This window comes from Rhopalosiphum maidis, chromosome 4, assembly GCF_003676215.2.
Source record: "Rhopalosiphum maidis isolate BTI-1 chromosome 4, ASM367621v3, whole genome shotgun sequence".
Classification (NCBI taxonomy): Eukaryota; Metazoa; Arthropoda; class Insecta; order Hemiptera; family Aphididae; genus Rhopalosiphum; species Rhopalosiphum maidis.
Window position 1 is genome coordinate 11,038,038 of NC_040880.1, and position 27,625 is coordinate 11,065,662.

The 27,625-nt window shown below is 26.8% G+C and overlaps 2 protein-coding genes across 2 annotated transcripts in view; one reads left to right on the plus strand and one right to left on the minus strand.

The window, feature by feature from the left end:
• The window catches only part of LOC113561131 (protein amalgam-like), a 244,807-nt gene that overhangs the window by 47,312 nt on the left and 169,870 nt on the right, over window positions 1-27,625 (plus strand). The window lies entirely within an intron of this gene.
• LOC113561130 (cytochrome P450 6a8-like) overlaps window positions 467-27,625 on the minus strand; it is a 53,719-nt gene continuing 26,560 nt past the window's right edge. Inside the window, exons 3-5 of the mRNA XM_026967362.1 lie at window positions 20,611-20,832; window positions 7,619-7,861; window positions 467-1,027 (exon numbers count right to left, since the gene is read on the minus strand). Of these exons, the coding sequence (XP_026823163.1) occupies window positions 780-1,027; window positions 7,619-7,861; window positions 20,611-20,832 (713 nt within the window). The 3' untranslated portion in view covers window positions 467-779. The remainder of the gene's footprint in view (window positions 1,028-7,618; window positions 7,862-20,610; window positions 20,833-27,625) is intronic.

The window sequence follows — 27,625 nt, forward strand, 5'->3', positions numbered from 1 at the left end:
GTGTATTAATTATACTACAATACAACCAACAGTTCGAGAATTTTATCGTGTAAGCACTAATGTTCTTTTTCAGTAATCATTTAGTAATGAGATATTTAATCTCTGATTTTGAGACAAATGACATTTTCTCACGGGATACAAAAAAAGATACTTATAGGGTGTTTTTTATTTGAGCGAGGAGAGGGGGTCATACGACTCTTATAAAATGTATGTGGGGATATTCGTAAAATACATGGCTCCGACTATTATTTAAATTTCTTATCGAATATTTTAAACTTGAATACAGATGCAACGATCGGAAATATGTTATCCCTTTTCTTTTAATTTTTTGTACTTTTGTAGATATTACATTTTCTGAAATATAGAGTATAATCATGAAAATAATAATAATAATATTAATATCAATATTATAATATTATTATAATTATACTTATAATTTTAATATTGTTTTCAATACAGTGATGAATTTGATATTTTTAAAATTATTATAATATTTATCAAACCTATAATATATTATAAATAAGGGGATTTTTCGAATAAATGATATTAAATTTATCAGGCTATTCAGGTTAGTGATATAGTACGGAATACATTATAACAACATGTTCATTTCTAGATCTTCTACGAAAACCGAAGCTTAATGTTAAGAAAATAATAATTTACACATTTTTGATTTTGCTCTCCCAAAGAAAAAATAAGACCGTCGCTTAAATCCTGTTTTGGCTTTTGACCAGTCGATATTATACCGAACCGCTTGTCTCGTCCCAGCGACAACGCGGTTAGAAGAACAGGAATTTCCGGCCACTAGCGTTTTCGTCGTTGCTATTATGTAACTGTCGCAGAGAAGTGTACATCTTCGGCTCCCGAACACCGCTCCGATTTGCCACTGTCACGCGTACGCCCGCGAACGATCTCGGGTCCAGCGAGTCGGGTGACGTGCCAGGTTTGTCCCTGTCCAAGTGCACTTCGTACCGGGACACCAGCGTAGCGATGATGAGCTTGGCTTCCAGTTCCACAAAATGTTTACCTGCAAAAATAAGATATAATCAAGTATCAACTGTCGTATATCGTGAGCAATAATCGAAAAACGGTGGATTCTAAAAATCAGAATTATTATCAAAAGAAAAAAATAGGGGTAAACACTAAATGTGTTTGATGATTCACGCTGTATATTAGTAGTATATGAAGAGTTGAGTGACATTGAGTGAATTTTTTGAAAAATCGGGATTATTATGACTTATATATAGTATAAGACAATATAGTACTATAAGTATAGTAGACATAAGTATTATATATAGACAATATAGTACTATACCGATTAATATAACTATAATACCAATACTATACTCGTGTTATAGTAAAATATGAATTCAGTTGATGTATTATTATTTTCAGAGATTTACCGTAATATTAAAAACGATATTATCAATAATATAAGTTAGTATTTTCATATGGATACGATAGTTTATAAAAATATCACTTAACACCTTTATCCCTTCAATATGTCAACTGTATTGTATTGGTGCACACTTTACATGTAATAAAATATTAGTTATAACAATGTACTTGTATTTGTATGTATATAATATGTATATACGTAGATAGATATTATGTTTTACTGTAGTCTCTAACCTAGATATAGTATGAGATCAATCATATCAGCATATTTCCGGCTTAGGTTGGTCTATAGTAAAATGTATAATAAATATGTACTATACAAATAAGTATTACATCATACGCATAATTCAAATACAAAATTTAATTTTACATTTTGATGAATTTTTTAGAGACTTTGTTCAAAACAAATTTAACAGTTAAGTATATTGTATAATTATCATTGCATATTTTAGAAGGAGGCTGAGCCCACTCTTCAAAGCCTTTGAAGACGGCTAAATCCTGAGTAAGTCTTCTTTCCAGATGATTACCTGCGATTAAGGTTAAGTAGGATGATGTTTAACAATATTATTATTAATTATTTAAAAATGTAAAAGTTTCACAATTTAGTTCAGTTGTTACCAATTTCTCTAGTGGTAAACTAAAAATGTAAGCTAGATAATTTGAAACAGATAATGTTAAGCATGAATAAAATGCTAACATGGTTTATATCGTAATATTGTGGTATTTTATTAAACATTTTAATTACCCATCATAATATATTATATGAAAACGCCGTTACTTTAAAGACTATTTTATTATATAAAATTATTTTTTATTCGAACGTCATTAAATGACTGTTCGTGTCAGCAATTTTAAATCAGATTTGATATACTGACATAAATAACTGTCGATTAAATTTAATAATATGTAAAAACAAAAATACGACAAAAGTATAATATTAAATCGATTTTATATGATAAATGTACATCATATTCATAGTTTTAAAGGTATTATTATGTGTATTACGTAATAGTACTTTTCATTTCTGTTCATAATTATTATGATGGGTACCATATATGATATCATATGGTATATACATCAATACTTATACTATAATATGCGTACTTATTTGTAACGTAAATAAATAATAATATATTAGTGCCACCATGGTACCACATAAAATATTTATATTTGAATTATATTCCAAATTACTATTATATTCTTGTTTTACACCTTTAGGAAAAAATATCTACTATTAATTTATTATTGAAATGTTAAATCTATAGTGTTTCTTTTTTTAGTACTAAAAAATATCTAAACGTTTACACAAATTAATTGAGAATTATTAAACTGTGGAAAATATTATAATAAATAGCTATTATATTTTATCATTAAGTTTTTCTTTGTCAGAAAAAAATATATATAAATAAATATATTTTAATGTTTTTATGATAATTTATTTAGGTACCTAACATAATTAATATTTTCAAGTATTATAACAATTGTTTATATAATCACTAACTAATCAATTGACTAAAACTTGACTAATAATTAGTAAAAAATATATAACTTGAATTATCTGCTAGTTATATTTATTCAATTTTTACTTGTTTAATGACCTATTACTCGTATAATGGATATCAACTTAATAATATAATATCTTATATTTTTAATTGTAAAAATCAACTCGTTGGTGCATTAATTTGTTCAAATATGTTTTCTGCTAAATTAAATTAGTATCAGTTAAGTATACCTCCTAATCAAAATAAATAAGCTTTTTGTTAGTTTCATGAAAGAAAAAGTTAAAAACAAAATAAAGGGCAACAACAATTTAAAGAATAATACTATAGTAAAATAAAATCATAAGCTTTAGGGTGTACTTGAAATTTTGTTTATATAAAATGTTTTAACTATACTATACGGAGTAAGAAAGTCGAATATATTAATACATGTATTATTTTTTTTTTTTTTAATAAATTAGGATAACAATGGTAATTTTTAACTGAAAAGTTAAATTAATTCTAGTTCAGCAGTTAAATAAAGAATGAAAAATATAGTATAAAAATAGCCGTCACTCAACATTCGGAGATTTATATTTTCCAAATTAATGTAGTAATCGTATAAATGTAATAACTTAATTGTTGAGAATAACAATTATATTGTTAGTTGTTATACAAGTTACAGTTCAAAATATCATTACTATATACGTACATATGAAATTAAAACTACTATAGAAGAAATTAAATTAAGAACTTTGCAAAAAGCATAAAATATTAAAGTGATGTGATCAAATACAATAGTTAATAATAGTAATAAAATTACTATTATAGAGTAAGTTTCTGTTACGTGTAGTTTTAGAAAAAAAAATTATTTTCATAACACGCATGTAGGTAGATTCTTTTATCAAACATTGAAGAACATTTATTTATATCAGTTGACAATATAAATAAAATTATGAAAATATAATGTTCTTCTACGCGTGGGCATACAAAGAAATATGGAAATGAAGGAAAACAGGTCACTACGAACAATGTCACAAATATATATATATATTATTTGAATTGCTATGTTATGTACATGTTCATGCTCATATACAATGTCAAAGTAAAAGCTCTTAAAAAAAAAAAAAAACACACACACACCTCACATTCTATACACTTCACCGAACTCTAGTTGCAAATATACGTCATATAGTGCTGCAACTACACGTATATATAATATATTATATTACATCTTTGAAAGTTTTTTTTTTCGTGAAACTACGTAATCAATTATTTAATATACCTAATAATAGTTATAAAAATATTAGTATTGTTATTCTTTTCTAGTTTTCGAATCGATCTATCTATTATGATAATATCATAGTGAAAATTATTTTTACATTTAAATAAACTAAACTCGTATACATTTATGGCTATCGTGCACTAAAACGATTAAAACGTAATAATTAAAGCACGTGTACCACAATTGCACATTATCGCATATTGTTCAAAAATTGTTTTACAACATAGATAATCGATATAGTAAAGTGTTTTATAGTACCGATAGGTATAGAAATTTGTGGTGAAAAAATGTTTTGCATATTTTTCTTATTGTCATTTATAATATTAAATAGGAGTGGATATTTTAATATGCACACAAGAATATTTTTTAAAAGCAACCGAGGAATACATCATTCGAAAAAACTTTTGATTACATTTTAATAACAATATAATAATATAGTATAATGTATATGATTCTCTTGGTTGAAGTTGTGAGTACATTTCATTTATCAGCTATAAGATTATCATCTGTTGAAAATATTTTTGAATACAATTTAAAATATTGATATTTTTCACATTATCAATTATCGCACCGTTTATTTTTTGTAAACTTTAATTTAATTACCTACCAATTCAATTGGGTGATTTTAATATTTATAATACATACATTTTTAATGGAATTAAGTCCCTATCTCTAGAAATAACACTACAAAGAATAGTTATAAAAAAACAGCGCTACTCTTTGTACTTATTGCACAGATATATTCGTAGATAAACAACTGTGGTGTTATAATAATATATAAGTATCCCGTCCCAATAACAAACAGAATAACCAATAGCGATACAAATATCTAATAATCCTTATTCAAATGGCAATTGATCTATGTGGGCGTTCCCGTTTCATTTGGTTAAAATGCCGCGTACGGACTTCGTGCACGCACATCGGTAGATAATCAGTAGTCTCGAGAAAAAAAAAACTAAAAATTATTTTTTTTACTATTTTCAAACGTATACGGGGACTATATTATGCATCTGGACATATTTCCCACAATGTCATACGGCTTTGTGAATTGTAACGTTGGTAGCTAGAGTATAAAGGATTTATTCAAGAATAATCTGAAAAATTCCCGACGGTCATTATTTAATAATTGTATTATTAGTTGAAATGATATTATACAACATATCGAGCGAAAAAAAAATAAAACATCACAATGCCACACCAAAGCGTATATTATACCTATGAACATAATACAGGTTATAATGGAACGAGCAGGTCACTGATGGTTGCCGAAATAATTTGATTGTAAACAGATTAGAAAAACTGTAAAAGTCGTTCTATTTTGAGGTTTTAGTGTTTGAGTAAAATATTACTGTAATGGAATGTATGTATTGAATCCGAGTTCAATAATAAATCATTGAGTACAAAACGGTTAGGAATGGAATCATTGTAAAATTAATAAATTGATTACTCTACTATGAACCTAAAATGAAAATCGATGAAAAACCAATGGTGCTCGTTCCACGGCATATTTCTGTATTTTAATTGAATTTTATTCTGCAGAAATAATTTAACAATCTCTTTAAAATACAATTATTATATTATAAAATATATGGTACGAGTCGAGTGGTAATAGCTACACAAATGAACAAATTTTTATTTTGGAGAAAAATCCATTATAACTTAAATTGCATAAAATATTACCAAACATATCATCAATGTGTTATTGATTTTGGTCAAGTAAAATAAACTCCTAAAATTTGGTTAAAATTCACATAAAACGTATAATGACTCGTAGATGATTGTCTGTGTCACGCAATCAACTAATTTGTAAAAGAAAATATCAATTTATTGACGGAAAAATGTACTATTTTCATTGTTTTTAAAATATATATATTAGTTTCGAAAAGTCGACATTTAACGAACGATAAATTTAAAATTAATCTGAGAAAGTCACTACATGTTTTATGTTTATATTCTAGATTTCAAGTGTACTACGTTATTGAATCGGTACTTGTAATATGTTTGTATTATTAAAATTGAAGTCAATGATAAATACTAAAACCATTTAATACGTCGAAAAACGATTGCAATCGGATACGGCTCGTCAGCCAATACTTCGTAATAGTTATTAACTTTGTCAACATAAAATAAAATTCAAATGATTATAAAAAAAAAAAATCAATTATTTGTATGTTTTATTGTTAATAAATACTAATATTTTTCTAAAGTCCGTGAAAAAGTCAATGTTAAAATAAAAATAGGCCTGGTACAAAGAGAAATAATATAAAATTACATAAAAATAATATTGATAACAATTTTACTAATTATTAGTGAGTGGTGGTGATATACGACAGACGATATAGTGTTAGTTAAGATCACACAGGAATACAGGATAATATTACATTATTTGATTATGAATACGAGACATTTTTTTTCTTATGTATTTCTGTTGTACTTTTTATTTTGTTAGTAACACTTTAAAAAAATCCTTGACCACCGGGCAACGGGAGCAAACAGTTTATACTGAAGCACACGCACTCATGACAATATTACTTGAAGTACCTCAACCGTTATATAGTATACCAAATTGGCAGCGTCGCTTTTCCACACGGGCATAATCGATTCAATCGGCTTCAACTAACATATATTTTGTATATCATACAAGCCTTATACAAATAGCTTACAGAAGCGGGATGGAAAAAGCTGTCGTGTTTCACCGATCGTGATTAGTAAATCCTAGCAGTAAGTCCTAGCTTTAATGACTTTATATATATATATATATACACACACACACACACACACACACACACACACACACACACACGTGTACAAAGCGATCGGGCTTTGACTTTGACATGATATTATAATATGTATACAAATCCGATGGGATCGTAGACGTCGTATCTTAGTATCCTGTAGCAGTCATTTTCAGGGGTGAGTATGAGAACTTGCAGAGGGAGATGGAGTTGTGAGATTGTGTGACGAAAATAAAACGTAGATATTATACGTACGAGTGATATAATTTATTGCAAAAGGAGAATGTATATATTCTTTAAATTTGTTGATATTTGAATTAAATAATCTGTTATTCAAGTGACAAAATACCTATTTTGAAATACATTTGAAAATACGTTTAACAAGATGCAGACTATACAGTATTTTTAAAATAAATGTTTTTGTATACAGGCGATTGCGTAAGCCACGTGGCTTTGAGTAGTATACTTTAAACAATTGTTGAAGTATTGTGAAGGGTCAAACAACATCGATAGATGTTATTAAAACAAACGTTATATATTTAAAATTATGACAGAAAATAATAGAAAAAAAAATCATAATTTTTTAGACTTTTTATAATTTTTATCTGGTACTTGCAACTATATAAAAGAAATATTTTCGAAAAATTTAATTGTTTTTGAAATAAAGTGGTTCATTATAAAAGCAATTCTTGTCAGTTGATTTATGGTATAGGTATACTTACCGATATAGGACTGTGGTCCGCTTCCATGTGGCATGTACGCCGAAGACAGTTGCCCGGGAAACCGGTGCGGCTGGAACTCTTCCGGTTCGGAAAAGTGTTCTGCGTCGTGGTGCAACGCATGCACCGGCACTATGATTAGCGAGCCCGGTTCGATGGTACCACGGCCACTTGTTCCGGGCACAACGTACGGTTTTGTGGCCACACGGCGCACAACGGTCGTCAGTGGATACTTCCGCAATGTTTCTGCGGACAAGAAGGAAAAAATTAAAAATACAAGTAATAATAAAGACTGAAATTTATTATTGTATCGAATTTATATTGTTGTACTCGCGTTTGATAATTGCTTTAAAAAATTATAATCAATTGATATATTGCCAGTGTAAGACTATTAGATATATCATCGTATCGTCTATGTTAATCGTCAAACATATAATAGTTTCAAAAAATAGTTTATGTAAAACGTACATTTTTCGATTAATGTATGTGAGTCCATTGAAATCAGAATTTAGAAATCAGATAAGATTCCAGAAACATAGTTCAAGTGAAACAATTAATACAATTAAAATAATAATACATATTATTATATAAAGTATCAATTTGGAATTTAATAAAGTTTACGAAAGGTTAATTATCCCTTCAAAGTGTATACTAATATACTTGCTAATTTAGTGTTTTCGAATCTGTTTAATATGGTGAGCCACTATTAAATGTAAACTTTTTTTCTGCGAGATAAACTATACAAAAAAAAAAAAAAAAATGTTAACTTCCGGTACTATTATACTGTTATAGATTACATAAAGTATAATTATTAAATTTAATATGCATATCTTATTATTATATGCTTATCCATTCAAAATCTGAATAATTCAATAATTTGAATTTTCACATATCTCATATTCTTAAAGGAAGGTTATAAAAGTTTGTAAAATGTATAATTTCAAGTTTTACCAACTCAAATAAAACACAGTCTAAAATCTAAAAATTAAATAACAAATATTTAAACTTTAAATACTTAGCAACAAGTTTAAAATACCTGGGTTATTCGTAATATGATTAGGATTCGGAAATCTGGATATTAGTGATACCACTGCTTACTGTTAAAAAAATGTCGCTTCATAATATTAGGCAAATATATTGGGAAACACTGTACTTAATATGTGTAAAATGTATCGTAACTCCTATTTGTAGTCAACATTTTTGCTTTTCATGAAATTATTAACTTTAATAACTGTTAAGTATATTATATTTATTTATTACCCAACAAGGTTTTTAATTAAAACTTGACCAACTTATGTTAAATTTGAACAAATATCCATTAGAGCTTAACGGACCCTAAAAAATTTAACATTCCTTTAAACATAAAATAGTGAACTGTGATCAGAGATCACTACAGAGAATTTACTCGATTAGTTGTAACTGGTAAAAAAGTTACACTGACATTGTGTATTTAGTTATGTAAGATAAGTACTCTGGAAATTCGAAACTGGTTACAAGTTACACTTTACATAACTTAGTTATATTTAAAGTTACAAGTTAAAAGTTACTTAATTACTTATTTTTATGTCTTCAAGGAAATAACGAATAAATAATTTCTTCAATTTATTGTACAATTTAATTAATATTAAGTACCAAAATTGATAAAAGGTGTATAATACTGGTATCAAGTTACACTAAAATTGTAATTTATGTAGGTACTGGTATACATAAAAATCAAAGAAAACGGTTTATTATTCTTATAACTTTTTCGTGTTATTATTTATTACTATTTTTTAATTGCATATTGTAGATAGGTACCTAATCGTATAAACTGTCGTATGAACTATCTAGACATACCTATAACTGACTTCTATTAAATTAAAGTAAATGTTTTTTGCTTTGGTTTAAGTTATATCGAGCAGTGATTATCATTTAAATGTCCTAATTATTGTTATTACAATAATAATTATACCAATATTTTTTTTTAAGTGAGATTAAATTCAGTTAAGGCAGTGAAAATATTAATTATTAGAGTAGCATGGCATAAATTCCTAAATAATTCTTGCATAGACTCAGACCTTGTGACGGGAATTTAGGAATGTGTGAAATTCAAAGTCGCATTAATTAAAAAAATATTATGTAAATATATTTATGGGATCAAATATTTCTCTATGGTATAGACCATTTAAAATAAGTGAAAAAAAAACATTGTTGCCTACAATAAGTACCATAATATTATAATACCTACCAACATTCTCATTATACATTCTTACGTACATAGTATCATTGCTGACCGGATTACCGGAAACAATTAACTAGTATAACGAATTATTTTTGTGAATAAAATTGTTTCGATAAGCCGATCGTAGAATTTAAATTTATGAATATTACACTGCGGTAATATTTACTAAACAACTGTTCTACCATAGATATGGGTATACCTATTATATTATGAAATAAATTTCAATTGTGTACAAGGAGGAATCGTTGTCAACCTCAAACATTTCTGTGTTAAATTATTTATAGTTTGTAATAGCTATGTGAATTTATACCATATACCAGGTTAGATTACACTGTAGTATATTATATAGTGAAAATGTGTAATAAGTATATGAAACTAAGAAGTTTTATAATAATTTCTCAAAAAAAATAAAACGGTGATGAAAACATTTAACTATTTTATTTTACGATTTGTTTTTTTATACGTCAAACTTTTAATCCTAACATTATAATATTATGCTTGATAAAGTAGTACCACAATAATTTTTATTAAAAATCCATCGAATCGCATTATATTAGATAAAGATAAATGGATAGTCAAAGAATTTTATTTTCTTAATTATTTTCATGCTGAAAAATTGTATATTATATTCGTTATACTTTTACAACAATGCCAAAATAATATTCTATTATTGAATACACTATTTTGAAATTCTTTATCGAGTTTTAATATATATCACAAACTGGTATATTCTCTCAGAATGCTTTGTGGTTAGCCGGAAGGATTTGGAATACTTTTTATTTTTAAAATAGTTTTCCTCTTTCTTTTGGCGAGTCCTTAAGGTCTATAGTACGAAGCGATGGAATTTACTTTGTTTCATGTATTTTCTCAAAAAAAATCGAATTTTATATGTACTTCATGATTTCATACTGAAAAAAACTTTGAGAACTAAGTATATAAAAAATATATATGTATATATATATATATATATATATATTGTATTATACAGCTAAAAAGTTATTTCGTTCGATGCTTTACACAAAGTATTAGTGTTATACATACGAACTTATTTAGACGATTCATTTAAAAATGCAAACTTTTAACATATTTTTATAATATAACTTAACATTTTAATTTAAATAAAATATTACTACTGTAGAAGGTTTTAAATATAAAATAATATAATGTGTGCATTATTGTGATTTATGCAAGAGAAATAAATACTAATCTATTTTTAATATACTTAAATTTTTATAAACTCTATCACTACAGAAAAAAAAGTGAATATTCTATCAATCTCTGTAATCAAGCTATATGCAAAATATTTTTAAAATATATTCATATTAACAATAATTATTAATGTACCAAAATACGATACAAGACCATGTCAACTTCAAATAGTTTTTTTTGAATCCGTTGATTTATCCTTTCAAATTGAAAATAATAATTGAATTGCGGTAAGATGATTGAAAATAGAACTACGTCTCTAAATACAATTGTAGTTTTTTTTTTTTTATAAAAAAATATAGTGCTCTAAAATATGTAACTACAATGGACAATCAAACAATTCAAAATCAAAACTTCTATTTTTTTCATTGTTTTTTAACTCATTTTTTAGCAAGTCATATATTTTCTAATACACGAACGAATTAATACTTTTAGCATTTAAATTTAATATATATATATATATATATATGATATTCAAAAAACCGAAATATTTATTCAAGAAATAGTATTTTTATGACCTAGTAAAGTATCTCGTTCTTTCATTCAGATATTTGAGATTTTGAGATATATTTTTAGTATATTGTGATCACCATGCCAATAAATAAAATAAATTATTTACTAAGGACATGATAATATAATGGTCCTATATAGTACCTAACCATATGTATATAACTACGTTTGGTTAAGCGTTGATATTTGCAGTACGCCAATGCATATTTTAATAACCAAGTTTAACTATGAACAACTGAGACTTTCTTATAATAAAGGTATCTTCACTAGGAAGTCAAGAGTTATCTTTACTTACAGACACATAAATGTAAATACTCTCACAAAATAAATTCTATCTGTCGAATAAGTCTCAAGGAACGGTTGGTTTCACAACATCAAAGTTTCCGTGTCTGATGAAGTCTGACAAATCAGAAAAGCGGAATATTCGAATGTTCTATGAGAAAATGTTTGCCAATGTGTGTGCGAAAACGACTTTAAAATGCCATTAATATTACGATAGCTGTATATAAACTGTTTTCAATTTTTCAATAGCGAATAATTAATGGTAAAGATCGACATACATAAACGCACAATCGACGTTTGCTGCCTCGTAAAAGATAATTTTTAATAATTTCTCATATTCAATTGTAACGGTTCTTGGTATTTAAAGCATTTTTTTTCTCAATAAAATATTTATTATATGACATTAAAATTAAAAAAAAAAAAAAACAATGTTTTAATGGCGATCTTTTTGTATCAGTGTATAGACGTATAGTTAGAGTAGTGATCGATGAATAAATGTTAAAAACCGTAATTGTTATTTATTAACTGAGAAAATATATTAGCTATTCTTTTAGTTTAAAACATTAATATCAAATATATAAATCATATTTTTTGTGCATTAAAATATTAAGTAAACTGAATACAGCCAGCAAAGCATCAAACAGCCATCAAGGGCTAGTGCGTTGTGGACAATTTACCATGCCCACAAGAGCTTACCGAGAATTCAACTGATGTTGACCAGTACCGACAGTACGGCCGGGAAGCCAACAAGAGCTCTCCCGTTGTGTCGACAACCCAAAATCCAAAGGTAATTATTGCCGGAAATCTAGCTATAAAGCTTCTCAGAATACGACTGATCAACGATCAATACGGGCAATAACCCGATAACAGCTTCCCGAAACGTTCAAATAGTAGATGGTAACAACCACCCACAAAGCTAATACTTTTTTTTTTTATTTGTATTTTTATTTAATCTTCAAAAAGATATTGGGTTCCACTGGTTAAGTTCACGTGGGGCTCCCGAGTTCACATTTTAAACTATAAATTTAATAAATAGTACAATCTATTATAATGAAATGGCAATTAAATTATTATATTTAGCTATATAACATATACACTGTATATACATACGTGTCCTGGAAATCGGTGGAAATCCAAAGTCCAAGCCAAGCGATTATATTGTTTGAACAAATATGGTGGATTTCGCCGGCGAACATAAAATAATAATATTGACAGCCGCGTGGAAAGTGAGCAGAAAGTCCAACGGATGACGAGATATCAATGATCAATCTTGCGGAACAAACCGAAACAATCCGCATATAGGCCTGCAACCCTCGACTTGGTCTCATTACTAAATACTAAATAGATCTATTTAGGGGTATATTTTGTCAGTTGCACCGAATTATATTGAAAATTAATAAATAAAATCGTTTCTACACAAATTAAAAGCTCGAAATTATTTTTATTATAGATGTGACGAATCAAAGAAATTATCAATCATTTATTTCAATTAAGACTAATTCATTATAGATAATATATTAATCCGTATTGAAAAAAACTATTAAAATATACCTATTTTTTTATATATTTATTATACTAACTGAATTTTAGATAATCCATCGAAAACTATATTGTTATAGATATACTATTAGATACAATTTCATAATATATGTGAATCGTGAATAATTTCGATTTTTCGTTATGTTATTTTCTTGGCTAAATATTTAAATGATAGTCTAAGAGAATTGACACAAAAACGAATATCGCTTTTTAGGGAAATTGTCTCTCCCCATACCCTAAATTCTTAAGGTGGTTACATAAACTTTGCGATTCTCATCCATATTGTATTAGTATAATATTATACTAATACACATATTCCGTAACTAAATCGCATCTTTCCGCAATATGTATTGTCTTCTCTACAACTATTTGTATATGACTTTTTGTTTTTGATAACATTGATACAATAAACAAACGGGATTAATGATTAAACAAAAAATAATTTGAAATAGTTATTTCATGAGAGAGGCGACAATAATACACTGTAATATTTAGTATAGTCTAGTTAGTATAGATAAATGTATTTATTAAATTATAAACATATTATATATGTAATTATAAATTTTCCCAAATCGTATACGGTATACATATATATTTTTATTACGCTTAATTTAATACATAATGTTGTTAAATACACACTTATTTTCTTTACATAATATTAATTTTTTTTTCGATTTCACCTTACGGTTTTTTAGTTTTACAGATAGATCGAAATGCAATCATTTTCGTTTTATCTTTTCATATAGCTTATTATTTTACACCTTTTAAAACATGTTATCAAGAATATTTCACATGAAATTTAAGCCTTTTTTTCTAATAATTTTTCAATATTTTATTGTATTATCTACTATAAAGTTAGTTCTATATTTTTTATATTATGTTTCAATATATAAAATAAGTATAACTGTATCTTTTATACGTTTTAAATCCTTATGTTTTTAATTTTTACCTTCCCATTTCTATAACGATAAATTATAGTAATTATAGTGCGTTTCTTATTTTTCAAGGGGATTCGGCTATTAATTTTTCTCATAATAACTATTGTTCATCTATATATCATCATGATGTTTATAATATTAAAAGTCTATTATGATATGTTGAAAAATCAACAGGTGAGTTAAAATGTGAACAAAAATATAAATATAACTTATTGTAATATTGTGTATTTAATATAATACATGTTATAAATTAGTCTTGACATTTTTTTTAATTAATGCAATTTCCAAAATACTTTGAATAATTTTAAGCTATTTATACTTTTAATTATAACCACATAATTTATAAACGGTAATCTGGCAATACGTGTTGTTGTCGTGAAAATTACTTCAACAAAAATAGTTTTGATTTAAGACCTTCTTATAAGATATTTATAGTGTATTTTCAAAAATTTTCGAGCAAGATGTGAGCTTATATATACATTTAAATGTTATATACTTGAATGAATAACGCCGAGCCAGTTTATAAGTTTTAGTACAATACACAAGAACAAAACAAAAAATAACGGTGTTAATAGAAAAATACGCTTTCATCTAGGTCAATATATTATGTAGTTTTTAATTCTTGTTGAGTAATTATTTTTTAATTTTCTATACTACCACATACACTTTTATAACATTTTCATACTAGTTGTTTTACATTTACATTTATATGGGAATTAATATACCATAAATGTCGATATATAATACCTTAAACTAATTATCTTAGAAATAAATTTATTTATAGTTCAAATTTTGCAAAATTCATTTAAGTTACGAAAATCTATAAACTATTTTTCAGTAAAAATATATAAAATCTTCAATTTTTATGTGTTAAGTTTAAAAAATTGTATGGAAAATCCCTTTGTTTAATGTCCAAGTCTTGGTAACCTTCCACTCGATCTCCAAGGAATTATACGAGTATATGAAATATTCTTACTGAAATTATACAACTGAGCAACTGCGTTGAAATCTTTGTTTTTATTATATGATTCCAGTATATTAATATAATATTTTATATTTATATTCTAAAAATAATGTAATTTTTTTTAAGATTATACAATTTTATATAGTTACACTCTATTCTTTAAGCCTGTTCAGGCCTCGCACTTTGAGAATTCCCAGACAGTCACAAGGACAAGATCATTTCCAGTAATATAAAAAAAATTAAAACGTTTATTTTTAGACTACTATTTTAACAAGAGGTTGGCACTTTATATAATTTTAAGTAGGATTATTATTTTAATTTTAATGTTATTTATTATGTCAAAACAACACCATCCATGACTAAAATAATATCAGTCAATTAACCAAGTAAATTTGAATTATTCTTATAATATATACTTTCACTATTATTGTTGTTTTGAATTTATTTCCTATACTCTTACACTCTTATTTATTTTTATGATAGGCATTAACTAAACAAACTTAAACAGTTTTGGGTATTTTGTAGTATTTAACCTAACCGTTAATCAACAGTACACAACCCAGATTAAATAATAGATGACCAACACTAATTTAAATTGTTATACTAAATTTTCTATGTAATACTGTATAGTGAATAATTTTTTGAAATATAATCATTATTATTATGATAAGAACTAGATAATTATTAATTATATATTATAATTATAATTTACAAGTTGTCAACTAAGCATTTTTGTATCGTCTTTAGATTAAATTTATAATTTGTATTAACATTTTAATTACTAGATAATTTACTAGTTTACATGCATGATTTTAAACTGTTGTTTCCACAAAATCATTTACTTCTAATTTTGATTTATATCAAAGTTTGATGATGAAAGAAAACACTATTAAAATAAACTTATAAATTATTTTGTTTTTTACCTACACATAGCTTATAATTTTATCACAATATTAACTATTAGTTTTATTTTATTTTTTTTATCAAAAATCATAATGGCCATCAAACAACTAAGTTGTTAATTGTATCGTCGCCCATCATTGTACTATACATATGGTAAAAATGCAATTATTAAAAACTTGAAATTGCCCCAGCATAGAGTGTTGCATTAATTTATGATGTTCTATTACTATAATATAATTTATTGATTTGTGATAACAAAACATGTATACATTCCAATTTTTATTTCTTGAAACCTCATCTGAAATATTGTAAAAAAAATTAGAAATCATTTTAGATATCTGTAAATAAAATAATTTTAGCTTATTATATATATTTTTCTTTATTATGAATATTTATATGACAACATTGCTGTAGCGTAAATTTTGAATTTCTCCATATATGCAATATTTAGGCACTATCTAAATGTCTAATATTATAGAAACATATTCAGGCAGTGTACATAAATTAGCCAGAGTTTGGTTCAGTGTCGTCCATTAAGATTTGAGACGGAGCCAGACAAAACAGAGACGGATGTGATTCAAAAAATAAAAATCGTATTTATCGCTCGAGGGAGGAAAAAGAATAGTTGGGAAATAGCAATAATGTGTGACATATATTATTGTCGACTGAAACATTATGTTTGGAATAAAAAAAAAATATGGGAAAATATATTTTTGAAAACTACATAATATGTTGTAATATAAATTTCTTAAGACAAGCAATCAATACTCACTTGATGGACTTACAACACTTATACGAAGATTGGTATTCTATTAAAATATTTGCTTAAGAAAAAATCGTTAAATGGGTTGTAATTATTATTTTTTATATTATTTACATCATAAATTTTATATTTATTTAATTCAAAGGGATAAACCCAATAACATTTTTATAGTAATTACAGTCGTGGACTTAAATTTAATATAATGATTTATAGTAAAAGTATATAAGTATAAGTACATATAAAGTAGATAAAACTATATAAGTAGATTAATTATATTTATATGTATTATTTATATTATTTATTGATAAATAGTTTTATAAGCCATTACAATTATTCTTGAAACCATATTAAAATATATTCGTAAAAACCTAAGCTTTGTATTATATATAAGCCAATAGGACATTTAATAATTACTTAGACAGAAAATATACTATTTCATTTTAACCAAAACATCTTTACTTATAGTTAATGACCGTATTATGAATAATTATAAATTAAAGTAGAAGACCTTTTATAATACGGTATCAAAAGAGATATAATATAATGTTTTTGACAAGGGAACAGAGATGAATTTAAAATAAAAAATAATCAAATACAAAAACATAACGTTAAGTTATAAAATCCAAGAGAAATAAAATTTGTTTGAATAAAATACGTATTTAGACTTCAAGACTGTCAAGTCCTTAACGTAAAATTCAAATATTCCATTTTTAACAGTCTACTTTTACTTCATATTCAGCGTTTAAAATGAAATAATGAACTCCCATAATTTTATCATTTTTGTTTATTTTTCTATACCTTTCATCGAATTTTTATGAAAAAAATATTTTTTTTTCCACAATAAGGGATTTTTACATTACATGTATCACAAAACATGGCTTAAATCGAAATACGTATTTTTGTATCACTTTAATAAATTTTGTGATCGAACAGAATCATGGCCGTGTATATTCTGATGCAATATCGCACTAAAATATCAGAATATCATTGTAACATAATAATATACGGATAACAAATATTTACTACCACAATGCTATCTTTATTATATTTTTCATGAAGCTTTTACTAACAGACAGTGATAGGTGTGCCAACAATATTTTATCATTCACTATTGTACATAATATAAACGCATTTAAAAATCTTCGAGAAAACTGCAGTGTGCCTATTGCGTGTCGCTATTGTTATTTATTATAAAGGGTCTCCCACATACATATTACATATGTGAGATACTTAGGATCACATAATACTAGACAATATTGTATTATATTCAAAGTTGTTGTACTTTAGAATTGTTTTATATAAGACCTGCACGACAAAAATAAATACGTTTAAGTATTAAACTAGAATAAAAAACAATCAGATACGAATTATGCAATTACCTACTTACAGAACTAACAAGAAAACAAAAATCTTAAACTAAAATGTATTGTATTAAATTAATACAAATATTAAAGTAAAAAGGTGGAAATAACAGAATAAAGGATAATTAATTTATCACTAAACAAATACATAAATGTTTAAAATTTTTTATTACATATATGTATATAGAAATATATGAAAAAAATTATAATAATTGAAGTATGTTAATATAGATAGTTTTGCATAATTTGTTTATAAAAAATAGACTTATTAAAATAAATATAGATACCTAGTTACTACTTATATTGATATGCCAGGTGATATATTATTTAACTTGATCATTAGTTTGAAAAAACTAACGTTTTTAAAAAACATTATTTACATTTCTTTTAGCTGCATAATTCTAAGTAGTTAAAAAACAACATTTTTGGAGAAAAAAATGTTTTTGATGTTATATTTTGTTATCAATTATTCCTTTGAATAAAAACAACTTTTTTTTAGTAGAATATTACTCGAAACATTTTAATCTTGTATCCAAATTTTATATTATATCGTGAAGCACTCAAAAAAAATATTCTGTTTTTGAATAAAGAATAAAAAATAAAAATTAGAAAAAACAATTTTTAACCACTTACAGTTATGTAAAAATATATTTTCAAAAGTGTTATATTAGGTTAAATTTTTTGAAATAATCAGTGTTTTACGTAAAATAAATCACCCGGTATATTATTGTAGGTACATATATTTTGTCATAGCAAATTTATTGTTCACATAACATCATGACCACAAATTTGCACATTTATTTACACAAAAATTTCATTTTTCACTACAGACCATGTAAAAATATAACAATATAATAATTTATAAAATAATCCAATTATTCAGATAACGAATATCGTATATATATTTTATATCACATTCTATGAAATAATAGTATAGCCATCACGGCGACTATTATACACTAGGTAATATTGTATGCACGCACCACACATGCATATACCTCCTGTATGGCCGTGTGCACGACCAGAGTATCGTGGATCCCTGACAAATGTGTTGTGGACCTTTAGGGAGGCCTTAGACCACATGCTATAGACCGTCGGCTTATAATATTATTTGAAAATTTTGACGTGTATCTTTCGTTAACGGAGCATCGCAGTTGACACAGAATAATACACGCCCCAAATACAATGGATTATAATGCATCGTAATATAATATTTAAACGGTTACATTATTATCACGTTTGAGTGAACGTACAATAAATAATAATTTATTATGTTAAACACGACCAATAATAATACTATAATATTAGGATGTTGTGTATTTACCAAACGAAATGGTAAATCCTCACCGTAGTCGAACATACGTTACCCGTATGTATATATATATATAAATAGGTAGGAATAATAATAATATTAATATTTCATAACGCGTTCACACGCATTATTATAGTTTTCCGAATTGATTATTACTGATAAAAAATGAAACCGCGTGCACTTAACAAGATGAGTTAAGATCTTTGTGCATTAAAGTAATACAAGTGAAAAATAAATAAAAAATGAATTATCTCTAAACTATTTTACGCGTCAAAGCCTTTTTTTTCTTTTTCTGTGTTACATTTTTAACGGTCCTAACTCGACTGAATCTAATAATAAGTTATTATTAACGTTTTTTATACACTAGCCCTTAGTAATAATTTTATCACACTCGTGTATAATAGTGCTGCGCTCAAATTAAATTAGGCGAAAAATTCGAATTTATTTGGTAAATTTGTGTTTTCGTTTATTTAATCTTCCAGTTTTGAGTTGAATACTGCTTTAACATATTAAATCCAAATGGCAGGGTAACAAAAAATCCGTACTCTGGGCTTTTTAAGATTTATTGTATTTTAAAACTTGTAAGACCTTTAGAACTCCAAACAATGTTATTCACAGTTACCATATTACAACAAGATTCATAATATATAACTCCCTATAACACGACATTATTTATATGGTTATCGATGCATATATTTATAATGAATTATACATACTATTTGTAGATACTAGAAAATGCTTAGTACTTAATCTTGTTCCTTAAAAGTTAAAAGTCATGTGTTCCAATACGCTAAAAAATGTTATACTATACCTGTATATTATACAATCCTATATTTTGATTTATGTTGTCGTAAGACTAAGTGTATTTGTTTAGGTATAACAACAATAATATTACATTTTAATCAATTCGTTGCCCGTAATAACACCGTCTCGACACAATCAAATATTTACAATGCTTGGTATAATACCTATACCACATAATATTATCTTGCCTACCTTTTAACACGTTTTCCAAGTACGGTAACCGATCCAATTGTTCGATTGTGACCTGTTGCTGATGTTCGTCTAGCTCGCTATCCAAGTGCTCTCTGAGATGATTTTGGATATTTTGGTTGTGGGCTAACTCATACAGTACACCCGTTACTAGTGCCGCCGTCTGTTCTATAGTGCCTGTCACGAACTTGAACATGTCTAATCTCACTTGTTTGTCGGCAACATCTGCGGGAAAACATAATATAATATTATTAGAGTATAATGCAGCCATCGTGCACATATCATTTTATATAGTGAATACACTATACAGGGTGATTAATCAAGTATGCTTGCCTCTATTGTACCCTAAAACTAGGTATTTGACAAAGTTTAGATGGTTTTTGTTTTTTGGTAATGTTGATGCATCTCAATCGGTTTTTTTGAACTTTATGAACTAGAGATAATATGATTTTTTGAAAATCGAGATTTATGTAACTGCATAATTAATCATGAGGATAAATAGGTGCCAACACGCTTGGTGTATCACCTCGTACACTTTGAAGGCTTGATGAGAAATGAACTGGACAATATTTCCGCAACATTCAATACTACGGAATACTATCCCTCATTTGGCTCGACAAAAATATATAGGTATCCATTTATGTTTTTTTTTCAATTGAGTTTCCATTTACACATAACGAAAAATTGCTAAATGTACCAAAAACACGACTTTCACAAAACTAAGGGACGTGGGAAAACGTACACACCTGGCAATTGGCCAGATTTACATTGATGCAGTTTTATTATAGATGAAAAAAATGTGTGGTTTGCTTGAAGAGATCGATATTATCAAGAATTTCGTTAAAAATATATTTCATCAAACTATTATAATCTGAGAAAATTTTAGAATTTATTAAAATATTATTAGTATAATTATTTATATATATTATGTCTAATATTTATATAATATAACAAATTAGATTTATTCAAAAAAAAATCTCAAACTGTGTTTAATAAAAGTATTACAATATTATAGTTCTTGTTAAAATATGCCAAAATAGTTTATTTCGAGTAAAATTCTATAAAAAAAATGTTCATAATAATTGAAGCTTGTCGTGACTTATTGTGGTTAATAAACTTACTGCATGTGAATAACAAAATAAACTTTATTTCTCATATAATATAAATCTTAAAACACACTAACCGATCAAACTTTATGCATACATCACACAAAAACAAAACTATAACTAGAGTGGCCTATAGGTGTCATAAAAGTTTAACGTTGTTAAAATAGTCAAGTGAGCATAACGTGATAAAAATCTAGTACCAAGTATACATCATATGTATGAACTTTAATGATTTAAATTTTAGTTGTAGTAAGATAGTCACTGGAATATATACAAATATTTTTTTTTATATTTCATGCTTGAAAATATTTAGCGACGCACGACATTTGTGAGAGAAAGCCCTTTTTCGATTAAAAACTATAAATAAAAATATTATCACGAAGCATCCATTGAGTCAAAGAAAGAACTCTCTGTAAATTATATATATATAAAAAATGTTTGCAGTGAAACCCTTGGCTTAAACTTATTTTTTAATTTTTATTTACTTGGTCAATGTGGTATTTGAAGGAAACACGCTGTTTATTGTTGTAAAAATGTAACATTATGATATTATGATATGAGTTAATATAAAAATTTGAATATTTTAATAAATATAAATTTAAATGTTGTTTGAGACGGTAGGTACCAACACAATATGTGTACGTTTTATTTAGTACCTTTTAAAGAGCGTACCCACTTAACTTTTTACGAATTCGAGAACACTTAAATCTGATATGCTGCAATGGATTATATTTTTTTTGTTTTACTATGTAAGAACACTATTATTTACGTAATGAAAAAAAAACTTCATTGGCTTGTTACTTGAAAATATCACATTATGACTTAATTTTCATGCTTGGCTCATTTACATGTGGCGTGCAGAGGTTTTCTCGGTGTATACTATTACTACAGAAGACATTAATAGCTAGTAAAATAAACTCTGATTAATTGACGTTGTTTTAGTAAATTGCAATCTTGAATAAAATCATTTGTTTTGTTGTACACATTTAAAAAAAAAAATCAAAATTCTGATTTAAAATATGGTCATGAATCTATTAAACGTTACAGAACAAACAGGACACAAACATGCACACACGAATACGATGCACAGTACACATATAATATAACAGTATATACGCATTTGATAAACGGCTAAACACTATTAAGTAGACAAGGAACAAGTTTAGTAAAATTAGACGACACCATGACACCATTTTTTGTACGAACGGGGTAGGTAGGATCTATAAAAAACAACAGGATATTTGGTCCTTGAAGTCGACCATTCCTGTCAGTCAATATATTGGTATTATCTATAGATAAAAATCCCTGTTTTCTCTCCATATAGCCAAGGAGTTCGACATCTAATGTCGTTTTTATGACGCCCTGACATCCATAATGCTAATCTAATACAACAACAATTAACGAACGTTATTACAATGATCATATGCACAATGTCCCGATCGGTTTAAGCGTAAGATTAAATCATTAGATACAACAAGGTGTGACCACTGTGGTTACCGATTTCTGCTGTCAAACCACGAACTACATACTACACTATCCAAATACTGAATAATATCAGTGACTACCTAAACCAATTTATAGACAACCCCAAAAACGGATAGAAGCTAATTGCTAATAATTCAATATGAAATTTATTAATCGGAATTAAGAATGAAATTCAAAATCAAAGTTTTCACTATGCATGCACTTCTTGTGGAAGTCACTATTCGGTTTTCTATGAAAAATATTTTATAATAAACACGTTAATTGTTGAAATAAGATTTTATAGAACACTAAAAATAAATATTATTTTTAGAAACAATTCTAGTGAAACAAAAATTGTAATCAACTACTCACTATTGTATTTTAAAATTCGTGAATTAAAATTAAAAGTAATAATATAATATATATAATATAAAAACTAAGCAATACCATAATTGTACATACATTTTTTGTTATATATAAAGCACTAAATTGAATTATTAATTTTTTTGAGAAAAGTATTTCAAACAATGCTTAAACAAATATTTGTAGATATTTTTAAGACGTTTCTAGGACTATCACGAAGCTAGAGATAAATTGTAGTATAATTTACAAAAAGTTTTATTCTCCGCCGAGAATAGAACTCTGATCTCTTACCGAGATTTCTAAGAATTATTGCATTTAAAAAAAATTTCTGAAAAACTATTTGATAATTTTAAGAAATATTTCTATCTACCAAACATTAAACAAGTATAAGAGAGGGAGAGTTGATATGTTATGAAACTTTTGGAGCACCACCATCCCTTATATCCGAAAAAGTGATTACACACGTCATTCGAAACAAAACAAAAACATGATACTAGTTTGATGGGCCTCTGGGACAGTCGTCTGTAAATTGTTTAGGTACCTATCAGTTAAGTTCCTTGAACTCGAATGTTATTTTAAAAAGAGCTTAAAAAAAATAATTATGATCGAAATTTTGATTATTTAATTATAATATTTATAATTTCTTACGATTATAATACTTTTGTTGTTATTCGCATTTATTTTCTCAAAATCTACTAAGAAGCTACAACATCGTTCGAAAATTCTGTGAGTGTTTTATATTTAAACCATATATTATAGTGTTCTGATTTTTTTTTTTTAGTTTAATCTGAAAAGGGAAAAATAATATGCACAATACATTTTTAATACAACGATGAAATTAAAGAAAAATAATTATCAAATAATTTGATACACACAGATACATACAATAGTTACGATTCCGAAGTAAGCTGTTTTTTTGAGGATTGAAATTGATTTTTGAATCAATAGTTAAATATTTATTAATATTTATTAATACGAGCAGTATTAAAAATTAATGATTGGAGTAGTGCTTTAATGTTTTGCATTATTGTATGTTTCATTACTCCGCTCGTCTAAAATGTAATATTTATAACTAATTATTTGTAATTACTAGTCTTACGATACCTAATCGACTTAATCATATTGCGCAACGACTTAAAGGATATATGAAAAACGATGTCTTCGACAACGCGCATAAATGTCTCTGGAAAATGACTGTTTACTGATAAAAGAATTATTCTGCATGGCTGCATATCGTTACACGGGAAAAAATAACGCTCTATTATTTACTATTTCTTGTCGTTATAATTGACATCGCATGTAGTTTAAATTGTCATAATATGTATCTATACGTACGTTTATATTGTTTGCACAACCGACGAACCATTTCTCAACCATTCGGGTCACGAACCACGATATTATACGATATAGTATACTTGCCTAACCTATCTATGATGTTCGTGCGTGTATATATTAAAAGAGTCACTTTACTTACGACACAGTATATTATATTATGATTACTGGATAGCTCGCTGAAGTTTCATAAAAAAGAAAAATATATTATGCTTAAATTATTATTTATTATTATTGCTTATTATATTGTATGTCACATACTATATAAACCGGTCCACGGTCTACATAATATGATAATAATATGAATAATAATTATTTAAATAATTATAATAATACGTACGTTTCATACTGCGGAAACAGCATATAAGTTATTTAAATAATATAAATTCTATACATAAGCATTTTTAAATACATATATTCACAAGTATGTCAGTGGCGCAACGCTGACGAAGAAAATGGGTGTACTGATGCCCGTTATTTTTTTTGTTAGCCAAAAATGGTATGAACTACGAACTATACATATCTAATTTCAAAACTGAGGATGATTAGCACCCTCAAATCCCTCTGCCTGAATTGCACCGAAGATGTATACCACACTGTGCAGGCTCGTAAAATGTCGGCCTTTCTATTTTAGGTATTATACCGTATAATAGTAGGCGATCAATGAGTCTAAAATGCGTTTTGCCGTCATCCGCCATTAATCAATTATTGTTTTTGCAATAATGATAATATATTCTTTTATTAAATTCAACGCGTTCCGATAAATATGTTATAAAAAACGTTACGATCAAAAGGTGATATCGTGGGCGTAGTCAAGAGATTATAACTATATAAGTATTAAATTTTATTTTAACGTAGTTGTTAATTTTTTTTCGTGGACCGTTTTCTTACAATGTCGCTATACTGTCAACGAAGCGCATCTCTAGTAATCAATAATCACGGTCTTAGCCACCTACCGCCCCTCCCTCCTTCCTTCTCATCGAGATTTTAAATTCTTGTCCGTGGCACTACAACATTAACAGCAGCAACGGTATAGAAGCGGATATACCGCTGGAAAGCGTAGGCCAAAAATATCGTCGAACCGCATTCGTAACATTAAAATATATCAACGTCGACATTGGTAACCGTGGCAACGAATTTCGGTATATGTGAATGGGACATGACGTGTAAATATATGTATAATATTATAATAATAGGTACTTTCTATAATACAGTGCGAGAAATATATGTATATAGTATATATATATATATATATAAAATAGAGAAACCATCTAAAAATCCCAGCCGACGGGTATATCGAGCAACACAATTTGTCCCGTACCGAACCCGAAAGTGAGTAATACGCTTATAATTGAATAGTTGGTGCTGTGATACGTGGTCGAGAATCGCGCAATTTCCGTGTCAATATTTCAATATTTCCGTGTTATGGCGAAAACGGGGAATTGTCTAGGTTCGATCGGTCGATTAAGGTCACACGCCTCTTTATGCCCGTCGTATGCGTCTACCTCACCATACTGCGGTTGGTCTATTTGTGAAAACCAGCAAATCCGTGTTCGCCGGAAAACAAAAACATTGTAACTAAAATTCTCGTATAGGCTCAGGAAACCATATTGATCAAACTTTGCTACACGCTTTGTAAAAAATATCATTAATGTCTTTAAAAGTGATTTTAAAATGTTGAATCCACCGAAATATTGTTCAATACTTTAGGAAAAACGTAATATTATGTAAAATGGAGATGAGTAAGTTCAGTGTTTACCTATTGTATTCTGTATATTACTTTACCTTTAGTAATCTTTGCAAAAACAAATTTGTATAAACAATGTACAAACTACGCATGAAGGAACATTTATTTAAAAATATCAGATTGGTAGTATAATAAATGGTACACAACGACATACCGTCGAATACAAAATTATCAATACATGCTTATCATTCGAACATTTTGTTATTAAACAGTCAGTAAATACAAAATGTAAGTTTTTACCTTTATGCAAGATTCGTAAATTGTATTAATGTATTGTTATATTATACGATGGTATGTGTTGGAGAACGATTCGGTCTATTCTTTAAAACGAAAAAAATTATTGTTTAAGAAATTAAAAAAATAAATTAAAAACAACAAGAAAACTTATTACCTAATGATATGTGTGAAAAAAATGAAAATAACAATTAAGCCAAAATCAAATAAATCGAGTTATCCTTAAAACTCGAGTGTAGGAGATATTTACTATATACGCCTATTACTTTATATATACACATATTTCCAGAAAGTCAGTATTCATAAGTTATTAAAAAGCATTAGGATTGGATTGGAAAGTATTGCAACATGTTTTAAACGCGACTTAAAAGTTTAAATATATATAAATCGACGTTTAAAACAATTTATTAATAGAGGTAAATTCAATTCTGATAAACAAAATATATATTATTATCATTTTATATTATTAAAAAATTGATATTTTTTTTTGATTTGTAATGTCATAAAAAAACACTGTTAAAACAATTTAAAAAAAAAATTATATTTAACATATGTTGTAAACTTGTTGAAGACATTTATAACGTGTATGTAAATATATTTAAAAATATCGTTTTAAAAAAAAAAAAAAATAGTAGTTTTAAACGAATAAAACGTTTGTTTTGTTTAATTTAAATAAAAAATAATAAAAACCTCAGTATTTTTCGCAACCCTGAAATTATAACATACCTGCATACGTTATAACTTATAACACATAATATCATTAGTGCGTACG